General features: G+C 34.5%; 2 protein-coding genes across 2 annotated transcripts; both read right to left on the reverse strand.

Moving 5' to 3' along the window:
* Positions 1–3: 3 nt before the first annotated feature.
* On the reverse strand, positions 4–4459 carry LOC114717228 (2-dehydro-3-deoxyphosphooctonate aldolase-like; the record flags this gene model as incomplete). The annotated part of the gene is made up of 11 exons (XM_028902330.1): positions 4391–4459; positions 4131–4195; positions 3920–4017; positions 3510–3606; positions 2855–2920; positions 1813–1872; positions 1616–1690; positions 1448–1532; positions 1100–1158; positions 675–719; positions 4–102 (listed from the first exon to the last, which is right to left on the reverse strand). Coding segments are annotated over exons 2-11 (720 nt in total), but the record flags the coding sequence as incomplete, so codon positions are not given.
* A 1691-nt stretch (positions 4460–6150) lies between these two features.
* On the reverse strand, positions 6151–12002 carry LOC114717197 (SEC12-like protein 2). Its single transcript, XM_028902298.1, has 10 exons — positions 11630–12002; positions 11097–11191; positions 10730–10880; positions 9236–9327; positions 8971–9070; positions 7656–7731; positions 7455–7575; positions 7222–7338; positions 7065–7132; positions 6151–6494 (listed from the first exon to the last, which is right to left on the reverse strand). Exons 1-10 carry the CDS (start codon positions 11909–11911, stop codon positions 6382–6384), a joined length of 1215 nt encoding a protein of 404 aa, XP_028758131.1. The 5' UTR covers positions 11912–12002; the 3' UTR covers positions 6151–6381.
* Positions 12003–18957: the final 6955 nt, after the last annotated feature.

Below are 18957 nucleotides of genomic sequence, written 5' to 3' on the forward strand. Positions count from 1 at the left end.
TACCTCCATGAAAATCCCGTCCACTCCAACAGCAACTGCCGTCCTTCCAATGCATGGTATCAATTCTCGAAGGCCTCCACTTGCAACCCCTCCACCTTCCAACTGCATAAAGAATCAGAATTATTATCACTTTTTTTTGGGGGGGGGGGGGGATCTTTTTAATACAAAGAAGCACGAATATAATCACCGATAAAGATATGAAAGAATCTTTTTAAAAGTTAGGCAAGAGCAAGAAATGGATATCAGATCTGGATGAAAAATACCCATAGGTCAAGAAAGGCCAGTTGGACAATTGATACACATACTTGAGAAAGTGTCCTTGCACCGTGCCAAAATGACTTACGGATGTGGACAACAAAGACAGTAAGAGAAAATACTCAAGATTCCAAATGATATTGGTCCAGCAGCTAATGGAAGTAGCGCAAGGATTTTTGACATCATGAATCTAGCGAAACCAAAATTATGCTTTCCCTCAAATGTATGACATGCTATGAAAAGGTTTATTCAAATCAGAAAAAAAGATGCAATATACATTTATCTCTATCCTAAGTAATTGTCAAAAGCACCACATGCTAGAACAATCTGCTGCATAATATACTATATGTGAAAATAATAAGAGGCAGAACCATATTCCGTACAAAACAAACGAGGGCATTATGATATGCTAAGTATACCTTTTTCCCAGCAGGCTGTTGTAATGAATGTGTGATATCAGCTACCTGCCGTAAAAAATATTTAAATGATTAGTTTAATGAGAAGAGTTGATCAAACAGTATGAAGTCCTCTAAAAAAAAATAGAGGAAGGCCGAAGACAACACTTAATGAAGTCATCGAACAAGATCTTTCAATTAACAATATATCCAAAGATTTGGTTTTGGATAAGGCTCAATGACATCGTGCAGTCCATGTAGCGGACCCCATCTAGTGGGATAAGGCTTTGTTGTTGTTGATTAGTTTAATGAGAAATAGAATGGTTTATGAACATAATGGGGACTGTTACATTGATATTTGATCAATTAGCTAGGATCAAGGGATCATTTGAACAATTTATCCCGAATTTCATATTCTAAAGAGAACCATAATAGAATTATTTTCTTACAACAGGACAATTGGCTTCTCTCATCCACTCCAGGTTTCGTGGATCAACAATCAAATCATCTACAACAACAAAGCAAAGGATTAATATAGTTTGGTTTTTTAACATAATCAACCAATAACTCTAACTTGCTTAAGATAAAACTAAATTTCGAGTATGTAATCATGGTTGCACAAGAAACAGCAGGGAGAAGGGCAGGTGACTCAGAATAAAATTGAATTTGAAAAGCACAAGACTATAATGAAACCACGATAAATCAGCAAACAAAGAATAGTTTATTGTTATGCAAGATTAGGGCAGTTCAAAACTTTGGCATATTATGAAGAGCTCGAACAGATGCTATAAACTTACTGTAACCAAACATAGTTCCTCTCTCACAAACCATCACATTTGGATTTCCAGCCAATCTAATTTTCTCAGCTGAATTTGTCATGACCTGCATATTTGATATTTATGAAGTATATGTAGAGACAAGCAACAATTAGAATTTGAACACATCAGATTGGACAATATACTTACAGAAGGAGCACAGAACTGGCCTTTCTTGATGTTGACAATTTTTCCAGTTTTGGCTGCTGCCACTAGAAGATCTGTCTGTCATAAGAGGGAAAATAAAAGAAATAAGTTAAATTGGGATGTCTATCCACCAAAAAGTTCAGTTAGTTCTACAGGTACTGGTAATTGAACCCCCGGGGGGGGGGGGGGAGTTATTTTACTTGACGACATAAGAATGCTGGTATCTGAATAACATCTGCAACCCTGCCAACTGGTTCACACTAGCAAAATAGAAGATAATGTGTAACAGTTAGTTCAGAAATTAGGAGTCTAAACTTCATTAAAATGCACCTTTAATAAGAACATATCAGAATCATCCATTCAATAACTTCAGTAAATTAAAGTGCTGATGTATTATGAATTTAACAATAAAAAATTGAAAGCCAATTTAACTCAACTATGGAGGGGTACAAGTCAGACAGAAAGGGAAAGATAGCAAGGTCAAATCAAGCTTTAATGGTCTGGAACCAATTAATACTCTAACACAGTTTTTTGTAAAGTTATATCCCCAGATAGATCAATTTCTTTGGTCTCCCACAAACATGCAATACACAGGGGCACTCAACAGCGAAAAGAATCATTGATAATAAGGATGGACAACCAGCTGGAGTCCGCTAAAATAACATCTGTTAATTAGAAACCCTAAAGGTCTAAGGTCTACAATCAGAAAATACTGGCCTAATTTTTTTTCCTTGTTCATCCAAGTCGTTATGTCTTGCATTTGGGTAAGCACCGCTTGAATTGTCATTGAGCTTTTTCTCGCCTTTTAGCAATGATAATAATTGAACTGCATTCCGGTGGCCTAAACAAATTAAAGCCAGAACAGTTTTAGCCATAGATCATGACCATCTATGATGTTTTGAATTTTTCTAGTGTTATTGAAAGATGTAGCTGATTTACAAATTTGCAATTTCTGGCAATTTTGTAAAGACCTAAATGTATAAACCCTAAACTCCCAAATTAAAAAATCATGAATTCAACTCTGACGTTATATATCAATCCATGCATCATGATTGGCATCACCGACACTGCATGAGACACTAAATCAAAATAGCAGATAATTTGAATGACCTTCATCACAATAGAGATATAGAACAAAAGACTTGATCCAAGCAAAAAAAGCTAGAAATTTGAAATCTATTCCAAGCATTTAAATGGGCAGAAATTCATACGGTTGAAATTAGATATAAGCACATGCATTACCTGGATAGCCTCATGCACATCTGTCACAATAGGCATGTCATAGGCTATTTTGACCTTCTCAAGTATCTGTAGAAAATAATGAGAAATGTAGACAATCAAATTTTTGGGTTAACTAGGCAATAAAACATAGCAAAATTGGTGCACTAAGCATGAGCTACAATTGGCATTTTTCAACATCAAATTCTGTGGTTTTGACAAATTTACTATCATGATGCAATTGTCATGGCAAAGGAAAAATGCTGCTCTAGTTGAGTCACAATACCTCTGCTAGTAGATATTCATAATTCCTTTTTATGTAAATATTTTATCATAATCATTATTAAAAATGAAGAATCATCCAAAAGTAACAATGGCCCAGAATGTAGTTAACAATGCAAGAGGTGACATCTGACCCAGGTCAGCATTCCCGTGGAATAACTTTCAGAGCCCTACAAGGGGCCGAGATATGATTACCCAGGTCATGCCACAGGGTCTGCTCATGCAACATCCAGCCAAAATCATCTGGCACAAATATAAATAACTGCTTCCTTTTTTAAGCATCTATAACTAACGCTTTTTTTGTTAAAACTCCAGAATCACTAAAGATATAGAAGCATCCTATTTCCTCAAGAAACAAGAAAAGAGCGGTGCAATTAAAAGCAGTAGGTTTCTGAACCTTCAATCCTTCAATCATGCCCGGGCCGCGAAATGATTTGGATGATGTCCGATTGGCTTTGTCAAAGCTTGACTTGAAAACCAATGGTATTCCAACCCTGGCAATTATATACTCGAGATCATGTTAGACACCGACACATACAAAAGTATACCTTTTGCTCACTGCACTTTATATGTTACTCTATTTCATAAAAATTAATTTTTACATAACTCAAATAGCAGGCTGAAAGAAGCAGATAGGGGATTCCAAATAAATTCAGGCTATACAAGTTGAAGCGAAGAGTAAACTCATCCAGCTTATGGAACAGACAAATATCAGTATAGCGGTGCCAGATAAAGAGAACAAGAAAAAGAAATATGTTGCCAGCAGCCTACGAAGAAGTTAGTTGTAGGAAACAAGGAATAACGTACTTTGATGTGATACTCTTTATGTGCTTAGCCATCCGTAGAACGTGCTCCTCAGATTCAATCACATTTGGACCCGCTAGCAAGAAGAATGGATTTGCTGACTGGGGTAACCGAAGAAAACAAATTCAACAATAAAAAATCCATTATTAACATAACTCCCAAATTGCTTAATGAAATATTACAGGGGGTAAAAATGAAGCAGATCGCTTCAAACCTTAAGCTGGTTAAACAGAACTGAAGATGGATCCATTTTCACAGTCGAAAGAAACACAAAAGGAACTGCAAGAAACAACAAAGCGCTAAGGAAATTCAGAAAATGTTGTTGCCAAGGTTTCCCAGCCTTAAAGTAAGCTACATTCTAAAAATAACAGGGGCGAGAGAGAGCGAGAGAGAGAGAGAGAGAGAGAGAGAGAGCTCAGCGAGTTTCCAACATTTTCTCAGAATCCAAGGACAAGAAGCAAATTGCCTTAGTACCGACCGTGAAGGATAGAGAGAGTGAAGGAAGTCTTGCACGATCAGCGAGAGTGGTTATCTTCCCTGACAAGAAGCAGCAGCATCTATGGCGTCGTCTCGCACAAAGTGGAATTTCACGAAATTCATTTTTTTTCCTTTTTTCTTAATACTATTTATATTAGTGATTACTATTTCCGTTGCAAAAAAATTACATATATATATATATATTAGTGAGTATTTCTGTAGTGAAATCCGTAATCAACTAATCATCAATTATCGCTTATTATCAGCCATCAAGATGATCATGGTTAGTAGTATTTTGGATTGATTACCATGGTTATTCTGGCAATAATACCATTGCAAAATAATTATAAAATAATTTTCTTAAATTGTTTGACAACAATCTTTCTTGTTAAATTGTACCTTCATTCTCCCATTTAAGTTTTCTTATCAAGAATTCAAGTCCTCACAATATATTAAATTTTTTTAACTTTATTTCAATCAAAATATACACTTTCTAAGCTGACCAAACACAATGTAAACTAATTCTTTAAAATAAATATATTTTAAAAATATATTAATTCTGAATATAGCAAATATAGTAATTAAGAAAAAAGATTACTTTTTCTTTATATTTTTGTAAATTAGTATAAAAGAATACAGCCAAACTATCATCCTTTTCCATTAATAAATATTGAAAAAAATACTTTACGCATGTGATAAAGGTGATTGTACATATTTAAGTTAAATACATTTTCGGTGTTTAATACTATCCCTGATCTTTAATATAAGACTTGATTAACTAATTTGAAGATATTAAAAAATAGTTAAGTTAGTTATTTATAAAAAAACAGGTACTGTCTTTCATAAATTATCCTTCGTAATCATATATATTAACTAAAAATATTATTTAATAAAACATTTAATATGTACAATTATTACAATAACTACTTTAAAAAAATAGATAAATATTAAAAATAAAATAGATTGAAGTCTTATAATTAAAACTAAATTAAATATCTAGTGAGTTTTTATATTAAAAAAAATAGAGGAAGTGCATATGAAAATTGAAATGCCTTTGAACTATGTCTTTGCCGAGGCAGGTAGGAAATTAGGTAAACAATTCTTACACATTTGTTCGACCACTACCTCTTTTAAAAGGTGATGAATGATAAAAGGAAATGGGGGTATTTGGATAGCACCAGAAATGCTTCTAAAAAATATTTTTTCGCAAATCGAAATAAACTCCTCCACATATTTACTTTTTATACCGTAAAAGTATTTTTAAAACCATGATTTTGATTCTATTCAAGCACCCCAAATTAGACTTCATTTCAGGGTAATTTTGATTTGATTAATGGACCATTGTGTTTCATTTAAAAAAAAAAAAAACTTTTTCGCAAGAAGCCAACAACTTCTCATGCATGCACAGAAATAGCTCTTTACCCTGAAAAAAGTGAAAAAAAAAACTACCACGGTTAAGGGACCTTTCCATTAGGAAATTGTGGTCCCAACCTTCTCATGCAACAATTGAAGTTCGACATGGCACCACGGTTAAGAAGAGAAATAAATAACTGACCCAAAAAAAAAAGAGCCTAACAAACAGATACCACGTTCATGTAAATTCAAAATAAAACTTTTCTCCAATTAAAACTCTACTTTTAAAGAATCTCACCGCTATTACAAACAAGCCCTAAGTGGTAAGAATAAGACGTAAACAATGATCAAGAATTTAAAATTTCTTAATGTAGTAAAGTAAATCAAAAAATCACAACTTACGATTAAAATTATCACTGAAATTTTCAAAATTTTTATTAATTCTTATGGAAATTACAATTTAGTCTTACTGAATTTAACAATTGTGAGTGATAATTCTGATAATATTATTACCTATCAACAAGGGAGTTATGTTATACATCACTGAACATGTGAACTTAAAAAGACATCTACAGCCCCCACAATCGAAGTTTATGCTGTTACCACTTACAAAACTTTTTAGCTAACATTGCACATCAATTTTGAAGAAAATATAACTTTAACTTGTCAATGTCTTGAAGTTTCAGGAAGTAGGCAGCTGCTATTGCAAGTATGATGAAGAGTACAGCAATCCATAAGCTCAATCCTTCTGAAAAGAGATTAACATACGTATTAATAGTGATCATGGAAGTCTCAACAGCCGAAGATCTAACACTTTCCAACAACCTTCAGAGAAGTTATGCTTCAAGAGAAACCATTAAAGTTCTATTTGGTGTGAAGCATTGAAAATGAAAAGTAAGAATTAGAATTGGGATTGAGAAAACATATTAGAAAGTGTTTAGTATGAAGGATTACCTATTAATTGGGATTGAGCAAACTGATATAGGTAGGATTGGAGAATACCACATAGAGAGGTGGTATTCCCCAATCCTAAATAACAAGCAATCACTCATACTAAACACTCTGTTAATAGATCTTCTCAATTCTAATCCCAATCCTTACCTCTTATTCTCATTGCTTCATACCAAATGGGATTTAAAAGTTCAGCACATTAAGTTGTGCAGCAAATGGTGCGTTGGATACGGTATTCTAAACTAATATTTGGTTTCATGAAAGATTAAACAAAACGGAATACCCATTTACAGTGATCGTATAGCAAAAAAACCAGGGACTTGTTGATTCAGTTATCAAGCTAGTTTAGTTTTAAATACGCACATACCATTTTTCTGCTTCTCCTCAATTACAGTAACCCTTGCACTTGAATCAAAAGATACAGAAGCCAACACCCTGTACACAAGATTCAAAACCATCACTAACTTTCGATATCCAAGCTTCAAGTTCCTGGCAAAAACAGTAACAATGTACTGGCTTCAAACCTTGAATCATGAGAGAAAGCTAACGCAGTTACTATGCCAAGGTGAGCCCTTTTAATCATTGACAGAATCCGCATATTTGTCGAATTTACAATCACAATGTCTCCTGAAGGTGTTCCACTTCATGTCAACCCAGCAAAACAGAATAGATAAGTTCTTGAGAAGTCTCACCCTTGACGTCAGGAAGATGCATCTATCTTCATTGATCACTAGAGAAGAAGTATCAGATTACTTACCATGCAACTAACTTTCCATCAGTTGAGACATTGAACGCAGAGATTGCATCACGAATAATATGCTTTGAGCCAATCCTTGCCCCAGTCTTTGCATCCCATGTCAGTATGCTTCCACCTTTGTCTGTATCCAGCAATAAAATACTTGTCAATTAAATAAAATATAATTACCCTCAGAATACTTCTAATCCAGTGAGAATATACCTGTCATGGCAGCAATATACAAGACCTGGGTCCTATCATTAATTTGAGAAAATCTGCAAGAGCTAAATACTTCACCCTGCATTGTAGTTAACAAAATATGATTGGTCTACAAATAGTGAAAGAGATGATCAGGATAAATGATTAGTGAAGGAAAAAGGTTATACAAAATATTAGCAAAAGCACTATATTGTCTTATAGTCAATGAATGCAGTTCAGAACACTCCCCAGTTGAGCAGTGTAACACAGCGGGAAAAAAATTGAAACCTTCAACTAGTCCATTTTGGCTAGATCTTGAAGATTAGAACTATCATTTATATCCAGATACATGGAGGATATTCCATAATACTTCTTTAACAGTTTGGCTACAATTAGGATACATATACGTGTGGCATGAGATGAAAAAAAAGCTTCAAAGAATATAATTTCTTTGTTTCATCCGATCCTTTATTGTTTTCCATTTAACTAATTTGGCCTCCTACATATTGGACAGAGCTTAACCAGCTAGACTATTAATGACTTTGGATAATATAGCATGTTGTAAATTTTATATTTTATCTTGATATCAATGATTTGCATAATCGCTCGCTTTACCATCGGATACCAATTCCTCTTTTTTTCTCAAAGTTGCTTTATATGATCTTAAGCTCCTTTTAGTCCAATCCAAATATATATATATATATGTGAGCAACATCAATCCAGAATTAAGGAATGTGAAGAGAAAGAACAGACAAATGCACCCAATCATTAAATAAATACTTCTAACGCATTTACAAATTGACCACCATCATTTAAAGGTCCAGATCAAAAGAAGATTTACAATAGAATCCCAAGGAGTAAGGTTATTTGAAAGAAACCCAAAAGGAAATCAGAAATCCCTCACTATCTCTCTCTAAGCTGAGGAGTATATGTCAATCAGACTAGTTTGTTAGAATGCTTTTGATCAAAGCATCAGTTGTTTGTTAATGTGTAGATGTACAAATCACCTCCATCTGATGCAATAGCCAGAAAAAGACAACTACGAAAGATCACCTTCTTCTAATTTACCTTGCAAAGCTATCTCCCAATCAATTAGTAGAAACTTGATAGCAATGATGCTCCATAGGAAACATGATGAGAAAACTATAAAGAAATTAACATTACTAGCAATAACTATAAAGCTTTACATTCTATTAATTATTTAATTTATAGATTCCATATTTCATAACTTATTCACTGCCAATAATAGTGTACAGTTCATAGTATATCCAATGTCACTCACGTTAGTTTAAACTTTACAGTCAACTTAACATTCTCTCTGTAAGTGACAATTGCTCACATTTTTACTTGATATGGAAGTTAGAACCATTGAGGAGGAAACATCCCAAACTCTGCACGGCCCACCACTTCCCAGAGAGACGAGCAGTTTACCGTCAGAGCTGCAAGACAATGAAAACAGACTATAAGGGAAATCCTCATCAAAAATAAAATGGGTAAACACTAAACAGAACTTCTCTTTTCTTTCTTTCAAAAACATTTTCCTTTTTTCTTTTGTAGTATTCAATTAAAAACTAAAATCTCCATAATATTGCTAAACAACAAACCTGAAATGTAAGTCTTTTACTGTCGAATAAGCTTTAGTCTCATTGAGAATAATTTCCATACTAGGCCACTTGAAAACCCTCAGATTGCCGTCCTGCACCACACCAAAATCAGAAAATCAAATAGCATCCCGCTCCTTTATCAAAATCAGAACATTCTTGCTCATACGGCATCTAAAGATAAGGAAGCACCCTGAAACCACAAGCATTCAGCTCCAACTAAGGGCTTCTTTGAAATGGTTTAAAAGCGGTTTTCCAATCATAATTTACAAAATATGAGGTGAATATACAAGAGAAGTTTTGTCCCAACTTACGTAAAATATGCTTATAAGCACTTAAATATGCATATCCAAACGAGCTATAAATCTTCCACATCCCAAATCAATACAAAACTTTCATGTTGTTACAAAGTTCTACCCTCCTGTGTTCTATTTCGACCAATTCCAAACAAAATTACAAAGTCATTCTTATACATTTTGTAATAAATTTAAACTTGTTTAACGATTCATAGAAATGAGAGAATATAATACTACTTTTTTTTTTTTTTTCAATACAAGATATTGATATCGCAAATGTTAGCAAAGCCTTTTTAACCAGGTGTTCAAGGCTCAAGAGCTTTGTATGAACTTCATTCTCCTAATTAAACTCAATTTTAGGCATGGGACATGGTAGACATGTGCCATATACTCTATACCTAATAGGTTTGCATGTCAAACAATATAGAAAACCATCATAGCCTTCTCTTAGCTCTAAGCTTGTGAGACAAAATCTTTCTCCACATATATATTGCTATACTAAAGAAGAAAACACAAAGCATACGGTTCCTATGCATCCATTTTGGTTGGATTTTCAATGAATACACTTCTGTTTAATCTTGAACGCATGCTTCCAACTCGCGAATTGCTAAGCATATCATCATGAGATTCACCAATAAGTGGCAAATAATTCATAATATAAAACATGACATCCATATCTTCATAGTATAAATAAAATACTCGAGACTGTAAATCTAACATCAGAGTTAGAAACATGACATATGGATTGACAATTTATCAAGTAAGGTAGAAGTCATCCAAACTTCTTCAAAAATCTACAATAAACATTAAATTAATTTTTCCTTTCCATCTTTCTTTGTTCTTTTTCCTTTTCTTTTTATTCTCTTTCTTTTTTTCCTTTCTTTTGTGGTGGAGGGGGAGAAATGTTGAAGAATTTTATCCACTTCCTTTTTAGATGACGACACCACATTGGCATTGCTTCGTCTTGGGGGAAATATTGATTAAAATTTCTAGCATTAAATGCCATTATTAATTGACTGTGAAGAGTATGGATCTACACACCATGATAAATTTGCACATTGAATAGAATAAGAATAGCAGTAAAGGGATATTAGTTGAGATGCTTCAGCACAGCCTCTATTTCTTTCATGCTACACAAGATTTTCTTGGTTATAAGCAGTATCATTATCATAATAAAAATGTTACTAATTACTTTACCTACCTCCCCACCAACAGCTAGCATAGTGCCATCATTGTCAAATGCCAGGGCTAACTGCTGCCCAACATCCTCCAACTCACTGAGTACTTTATCAGAAACCTTCAGACCTAACTTATGACTTTCAGCACTCTTGTTTTGGTTCCATTCAAACCATCTGCATGAACAATTCAGAATTTCATGTTACAATGTTTCAAAGGTGGAGATAATGAAGCTCCACTGATGTAGTACAAGTTAGTATCTTGCCTAGTGTGTATTAAGATTAAACTTCCAGTTGTACCACAACAACTCCTCAATGTATTATGATACAAACAAATACCTTTAAGAAAGGAAACAACCTAAGGAAACAAGGAAAAAATGAGAAGCAAAATACCTGCAACTCTTTGGCATGGCACAAATAAGGCCATCTCCACCGGGGTGAAGTGCCATTCTATAAGGCAACTCAGAATCAGTCCCAAGCCTGCCCACCTGTAATATTGATGAAATTACGCAAACAATGGCGGAATAAGACAAATAAGAGCTACACATTTTAATGATATCTTTCTACAATTTTAAATTTTAATTACAAAAATTACTAAACCATTTGATGTTGAATAATTTTCTTAAACAGTTCACATCAAAATGCAGTAAAACGTAAGAATCCAAGCACTCTAGACAACTCGATTTTACAATACACGGGCGGGGAGAAAAAGAAAAGAAAAGCAGCCCAATCAGCTTTCACGACCACACCGCTAAGACGAGCCTAAATTCATGTAGTTGTGATAAAAACACGCATGAATCAGTTTTGCACCTCAGAACAAAAATTGCAGATTACTCAAATCTGATTCCTCTAGTTTCAAATCCTAAAACAATGGCTAAATCAAATCCATGAGAATTTAGGATCAAGAAAGCAAGAGCGAAACATACTAGCTGATCAGACAGAGAATTAGATGCGACATCAAAATGTGCAAGCAACACAGCATTGGGGATGCCGCTGCTGCCTTCACCACCACCACCAGTGATCGCAAGGCAGTGCTCGCCGAACTGCTCGGGTGGCTGAGGCGGGGAGCTGTCGGTGTTGTCAGAGGCTTCACCAATGGTTTGATTCGCCACTGATTTGATAACATTTGGTGGGATCCATGCGACTGAATAGGAAGGAACGCCGTACTTCTTTAAGTTTGGAGGATCTGCTCCAGCACTTCCCACCATCGGGTTTCTCGGAGCTATGCACTTCTGACTCTGGGCGTCTGGCTTCCCCCTCCGGTGCGCTTATCGTCTGCTGCAGTGCTGCCCTCCGCTACCTTTATACGGCACCGTTTGCAGCAGAATCAGAAGGGAGCAACAATACATTAGAATCCTCACCATTTTACAAAGCCAGGAGTCATTAATATTTTTCAATAAAAAATAAATTATTTAAAAGAAAACTTTGAAAAAAATATTATATGTAAAAAGAATAATACTACCTCCGGTTCTTAATATAAAACCCTCTTTGACTTTTATTTTAATCCTAAATATAAAACCTCAATCCACTTTATCTTTTATATTTATACATTTTTTTCTAAAGTAGCCTTTTTAACAATGATAGTTCCAGTCAATACACTTGATTAGCAAGGATATTTTAGGAAAGACAACACCTATTTAAGACAAATAAATAAGTCAACTTACTTCCTTAATCTCTTCAAATTAGTCAACTGGTTCTTATAATTAGGACCGGAGGTAGTAATAATTTTTCAAAAAAAAACTAGTCATAACTTTAAAAGCTATTTAATCTTAAACTTTGAGATGGTTCATAGTTTTTTGTCATAATTTTCTCTTTTTCTTATATATTTATTTAATTAATGGTAAAATATATATATTTAATTGATTTTTAAAAAAAAAACATTTTGACAGCAGGTGGTCCCCAAAAAAGCATCAACAAGCATTTTCTCCTCTCTTTCTCCCTCTCTTTTAACATTTTGAGAATGTTTAGGTGAAAATAAAACTATAATTTTAAAAATAATTTTATGATATATAAAATAAATATATAAGAGAGTTTATCTAGATTTATTAAAAAAATAATTTTCAACTAATCCAAGCATTTTTTTTGCCTTTATCCATTTATCACATCTTTTTTTTATTTTTTACCTGACATTTATCACATCCCGCTTCTGACTGTTCTTACTTCTTTCGCATACAAGTGTCCGCCTGATTTTAGCATAATCCCGTTGGGCGGTAAACGAATCCTGTACGGTCCGCCCCTCAATGTTCCTCTGGGTTCATCTAACTTCCGACAGGTAAGTTTAACAGTGTGCTTCTTGAACAATGGAAATTTTCAATGCCCTGCGTGCTATAGATTTGGTCTCGTGGTGACGTTAATTTAATGTTTCAAAGTTCTCATCTCTTTTACGAAGGAGAACTCTTGGGCAAGACTTGTATGGCAACAATATGACTGGCTCAAGTTTGAGAGTAGTGTTTCGCCTCCAAATTGCTGACCTCTATTTGGATTTTTTTTTGGGTTACTGTTTACTTTTTTGTTCTTATAGGGATGGACCGGCCTGTCAATTTGGTAAATTCGGACATTGCCTAGATTGTCTATATTTGACATGTCTAGCTGCCACTAACGGGAGTTGGGCATAATGGAAAGGACTAGTCCCTCACAATATGACGAACTAAGGTTTAAATTCCCGCTAGGAGAGGTGCCCACATTCAGTGACTGATAGTGTCTCGAATAAGATTGCCTTTAATAGGAGGATATCTGTGTTTTAGGGAAAAAAAAAAAAGACATGCCTAGTTGCCTTTGTAATTTTAAAAAAAATAAATTGACCTTTTATTAAAAAAAATATATTGGCATTACTTGTGCAACGTGGCATTTTATTTATGCAAGAAGCATCCCAGCAAATGAATACCCATAAATCTCCTTCACTTCACTCCAATGTGTGACCAGGACTATGAGTGTTTTGAATTATAGCTGCTGTAAATAAATCGACACAATCGTTGTAAATAAATCGGCACAACATTTGAATGAAAAAGACATAATGTGTTATGAATCCAAAGTATTAAAGGTATTTTATGTGGATGTCCATCTCCCATGTCTCTTCCTCTCCATTTGGATGTGAAGAAAAGGAAAGAGAAGTTGAGATGGAAGAAAATAAAAGAAAAGGAGATAGAATGAAGAGAAAATTGGGAAGAAAATGCTATTAGCCTCCTGTTTGGACACACAATAAAATCAGAGAAGAGAACATAAATAAATATATTAATCACTAAAATACCTCTATTTCTATTGGAATTATAAAGCGTACCAAAAGAAGTCTTGCATTGTTCGAGATTGATAAAACATAGTCCTTAATATAAGACATATTTAATTAATTTGATTAGATTAAGAAAGTTAGATAATTTAGGAGAAATTACCTAATATTCTTTCTTAATATTCTTCCTCTCTCTTTTACCTGATTATACTTGAGGGAGTATCAATAGAGATAATTTAGGAGAAATTGATAAATATGAGAAATATGTCTTTTATTTAGAACTAAAATTAACTCAAAAATTAAGTTCTATATTAAGGACCTGGAGGAGTATATACCAAAATGTGAGTTTGGGCTAATAAAAGAGCTGAAAAGAGTTTTTGAGACTAATCATTGAAGAGTTCAATTGTTTTAATTAGCCAATTTCAATTTTTTCATTATCCTCATTGAATCACAACAAATCACCATGATTATCAACAACAATGATAAAATTTTATCCCATTAGATTGGATTGACTACGGGGATGGTATGGCATCATTAAGTTTATCAGTAACCAAATCTTTAGATAGATTGTTAACCAAAAAATATCGTTAAACAACTTCATTGAATATCTTTTTAGTTTTCTTTACCTCTTTTCAAAGAACCTATTGTTTAATCAACTCTCTTCAGCAACGTATCAAACGGTGTTCTTTGAATTTGTTGCTCCTCTTTTTTGGCGATGCGAACCTCCCATTTTCTTTTACTAAAATCGAACCCATACTCATCATCTTCTCCATTCTCATCATTCTTCTACCTCATCATCCTCTTCTTCTCCTCTCCTTCTTTCGACAATGCAAACCTCCTTATCCTCTTATGCTAAAACTGAACCCATATCCAACCATGCAAAACTATTAGGTAATGTTAAACTAGAGATGATAACGTTCTTATCAACCACAGTGGGTGTTGCTATCTCTATACAACATCATCAATCAAAGATGTGAGTCTTCCATCACGAGTTTGAAGTCGAGCTATCTCTTTAATTTTATCGTGATCAAGTCTAATCTAGTTCGACGAGTGTTAGCCATGTATTTCTTATTTGATTTATACCCCTCCTTCATTATTGTTGATGGGTGATGGTCGCTAATAGTGGCTTTTTGTGAAGGCTTGTGATGATTTGTAGGCGGCTGTGACTTGTTTAAGTCGAGGTTAGGATTTTTAGGGAAGGACATATAGGTCATTTCATATTAAAACTTAGCATATTGACCAAAAATTAGGTCATACTTCCATCTCACACGAAACACACTTTCACTTCTATTTCCACCTTTATTTTCACTTTCAAATTTCATTTCCACTATAAAATCCTTTGTTGGCTGTTAAAAACAAGGAGAAAAAACCGGGCTTGACCGGCCGGTTCAACCAAAAAACTAGTGAACCGGTCGCCAATCTGGTCTGGTTTGAAGAAAAAACAAGAGCCGCTGTGAACCAGTGGGGAACCGATCCAACAGGTAATAATCGATTGGGCGGTTCACCTGGTTTATTTGTGTTGGTTGCCCAGCCCACACAAAATGACATTGTTTAGCATTAAAGGAAAAAAAAAAAAAAACTCTTTCTCCCTCCCTCATTCAACCCGCTGTCTTGAGCCTTCAATCCTCCTCCCCCATTTCTAAAAATCGAAATCCTCTCCCCCCAAATCACCAAGATCTCTTCCACTTTCTCCCAATCCTAGACTCTTGCTGTGAACCCCAACAAAATCCATAGCGTCACCTCATCATTGACAGTGGCACTCCCTCCTTCGTGGCTCCGTTTGCCACTCACATTGCTTTGCCTTCGCTGTTCACCTTCACAGCTCACATCGTTAGTCTCGAGTCTCCATAGTCCATCCTCTCCTCGTTGACGTCCTGCTTCACCTTGAATTGTAGCCTTTTGGGTAAGCTCAACACCTTTTTTTTTTTTTAAGCTGGGTTGTTTTTTAAGATCAAAGAACTGCTTCTCTCTAGGCTGTTGTGAGATTTGAGAAGGGAGGAGAGTGTGTTGCTAAAGTAATCGAATAAATTAAGATATTGTTGCTGAAGTAAATCAAGAGTGTTGTTCCTAAAACAAATCAAATAATATAGTTGTTGATTGACTTAATCCTTTAAATTAATTTTTTACAGAGGAGAAGGTATCATCTACGTTATAATTTTGATTATACTGTGAGCTTGCATTATGTAGATTTTACTAATTTTGATTATGCTGTTGATTCCTTTGTATTATGCTATTGATTTGATTCCTTTAGATCAATTTTGTAAAGAGGAGAAGGCCACAGTATTCATCCCAAGGGTTATGCTTTTGTAAGTTCTTATATTTCCTTCAGTGATTATTACTTATGAATTTTGTTCCATTTGAATGTTGTGAATTAAATTTTAGGAAAAATGGCAAATAAAGACCCTTGAATATATGAAATGGCAAAATGGGTTCTTGAATTTATTTAATTTCTGTCAAGGACCCGATCTCAAATAGAAATTATGAAATGTTGGTCAAAAGTCATAAATGCCCTTCTGCTTCTCATATCATCTTCCTGTATCCGTTTCTCAATCTCTCTCGTCATCTCCATTTTCATTTGCTCCATCCTCCCAAACTCATCTCTTAAAACTTTAATTGCACTCATCATCCCTTCCACTGGATTCCTCTCTCTCTATCACCCCAATCTTCCCCAATCTGGTTCTATGTTTCAAATTTGTCTTCACCATCATGGGCAAGAGAGATAGAGCACCATTGACAGAACTAAAGGATGCGACTAGATGTAAGAAGAAAGAGGGGCTAACCCTTCTTCTTCATCCTTCGAAGGCGAGAGTTGGAATGAGCAAAGGGGAGAAGGACGCCATTATCACTATTCATCTCCACCTTCAACGCAGAACCAGAGAGGATGCTGTGGAAGCTGGATCATGAAAATAAGATCGATGAAACTAATAAGTAATGTTAATCAGCTCGATGTTGTGATAATGCAGAGCTATTTAATGACACTTAATCAAAAACATGGTAACAACAATGCAGTGATAGAAACACAGAAATTCTGTCATCTGAACAGAAAAAATTAAATTGTATTAATTGCTTATCAGAGGTTGTCATTTACCGTACAAAACTTGTCATTGGCCTTACTAAAGTTGTCATTAATTGTTTATCAGAACTGGTTACTGTCAAAGAAATTTGCAAATTCTCATTTCAATAGGGAAATTTAAAATTGTATGAAAACTTTATCAGAACTTGTCATTGGTCTTAACTTGTTATTGGCCAAACTGAACTTATCATGAATCCTATATCAGAAATGCTTGCTGTCAAGAATTCTCATTTCAACATAAAAAATTAAAATTGTATGAAAACTTTATCGGAACTTGTCATTGGTCTTCCTTAACTTGTCATCGGTCAAACTAAATTTGTCATGAATCCTATATCAGAAGTGCTTGCTGTCAAGAATTCTCATTTCAACAGAAAAATTTAAAATTGTATGGAAACCTTATCAGAACTTGTCATTGGCCAAACTGAACTTGTCATGAATCCTATGTCAGAAGTGCTTGCTAACAAGAATTCTCATTTTAACAGAAAAATTTAAAATTGTATGAAAATCTTATCGAAACTTGTCATTAGTCTTCCTTAACTTGTCATTGGTCAAACTGAACTTGCCATGAATCCTATATCAGAAGTGCTTGCTGTCAAGAATTCTCATTTCAACAGAAAAATTTAAAATTGTATAAAAACCTTATCAGAACTTGTCATTGGTCCGTACAATTTTAAATTTTTTGTTGAAATGAGAATTCTTGACAGCAAGCACTTCTAATATAGGATTCATGACAAGTTCAGTTTGACCAATGACAAGTTAAGGAAGACTAATGACAAGTTCCGATAAGGTTTTCATACAATTTTAAATTTTTCTGTTGAAATGAGAATTCTTGACAGCAAGCATTTCTGATATAGGATTCATGATAAATTCAGTTTGGCCAATGACAAGTTAAGACCAATGACAATTTCTGATAAAGTTTTCATACAATTTAAATTTCTCTATTGAAATGACAATTTGCAAATTTTTTGACAGCAACCAGTTCTGATAAACAATTAATGACAACTTTAGTAAGGCCAATGACAGGTTTTGTATGGCGAATGACAACCTCTGATAAGCAATTAATACAATTTAATTTTTTCTGTTCAAATGACAGAATTTTTGTGTTTCTATCACTGCATTGTTGTTACCACGTTTTTGATTAAGTGTACAACATTAAATAGCTCCACATTTTTACAACATGGAGCTTATTAACATTGCTTATTAGTTTCATCGATCTTATTTTCATGATCCAGCTTCCACAGCATCCTCTCTGGTTCTGCGTTGAAGGTGGAGATGAACAATGATAATGGTGTCCTTCTCCCCTTCGCTCATTCCAACTCTCTTTCTTTTTACATCCAGTCGCATCCTTTAGTTCTGTCAATGGTGCTCTATCTCTCTTGCCCATGATGGTGAAGACAAATTTGAAACAGAACCAGATTGGGGAAGATTGGGGGGTAGAGAGAGAGGAATCTAGTGGAAGAGATTATGAGTGCAATTAAAGTTTTAAGAGATGAGTTTGGGAGGATGGATCAAATGAAAATGGAGATGACGAGAGAGATTGAGAAACGGATACAGGAAGATGATATGAGAAGCAGAAGGGCATTTATGACTTTTGACCAAATTTTGTAATTTCTATTTGAGACCGGATCCTTGACATAAATTAAATAAATTCAAGAACCCATTTTGCCGTTTCATATATTCAAGGGTCTTTATTTGCCATTGTCCCTAAATTTTATTATTTTATTATGATCGGTTTGATTCCAGTTGGATCATAGTCTGACCAGTAACCCAAAACTCACTATCTTGACACCGGTCCCGTTTTTGCTTCTTGGTTAAAAAGAACTCTTTTATTGTACCAAACGGGCATCAGCCGGGGACATGCAACCAAAAAAAGGCCGTTTGGCCAGTTTGCCTGTTTGGCGCGCCCGCTTGTGGTGTGGCGGTCAATTACCCTAATAGGCTAATATGCATATGCCCCA

Source organism: Neltuma alba, unplaced genomic scaffold (assembly GCF_004799145.2).
Source record: "Neltuma alba isolate B1F8T4 unplaced genomic scaffold, ASM479914v2 tig00002128_pilon, whole genome shotgun sequence".
NCBI lineage: Eukaryota > Viridiplantae > Streptophyta > Magnoliopsida > Fabales > Fabaceae > Neltuma > Neltuma alba.

Coding starts and splice junctions, on each gene's coding strand:
- LOC114717197 (XM_028902298.1), bottom strand. CDS start 11,911: ATGGTGGGAAGTGCTGGAGCAGATCCTCCAAACTTAAAGAAGTACGGC. Junction 7,576..7,655: donor GTATATTGCTGCCATGACAG/GTATATTCTCAC, acceptor TGCTGGATACAG/ACAAAGGTGGAAGCATACTG. Junction 6,495..7,064: donor TGAGGAGAAGCAGAAAAATG/GTATGTGCGTAT, acceptor ATCTCTTTTCAG/AAGGATTGAGCTTATGGATT.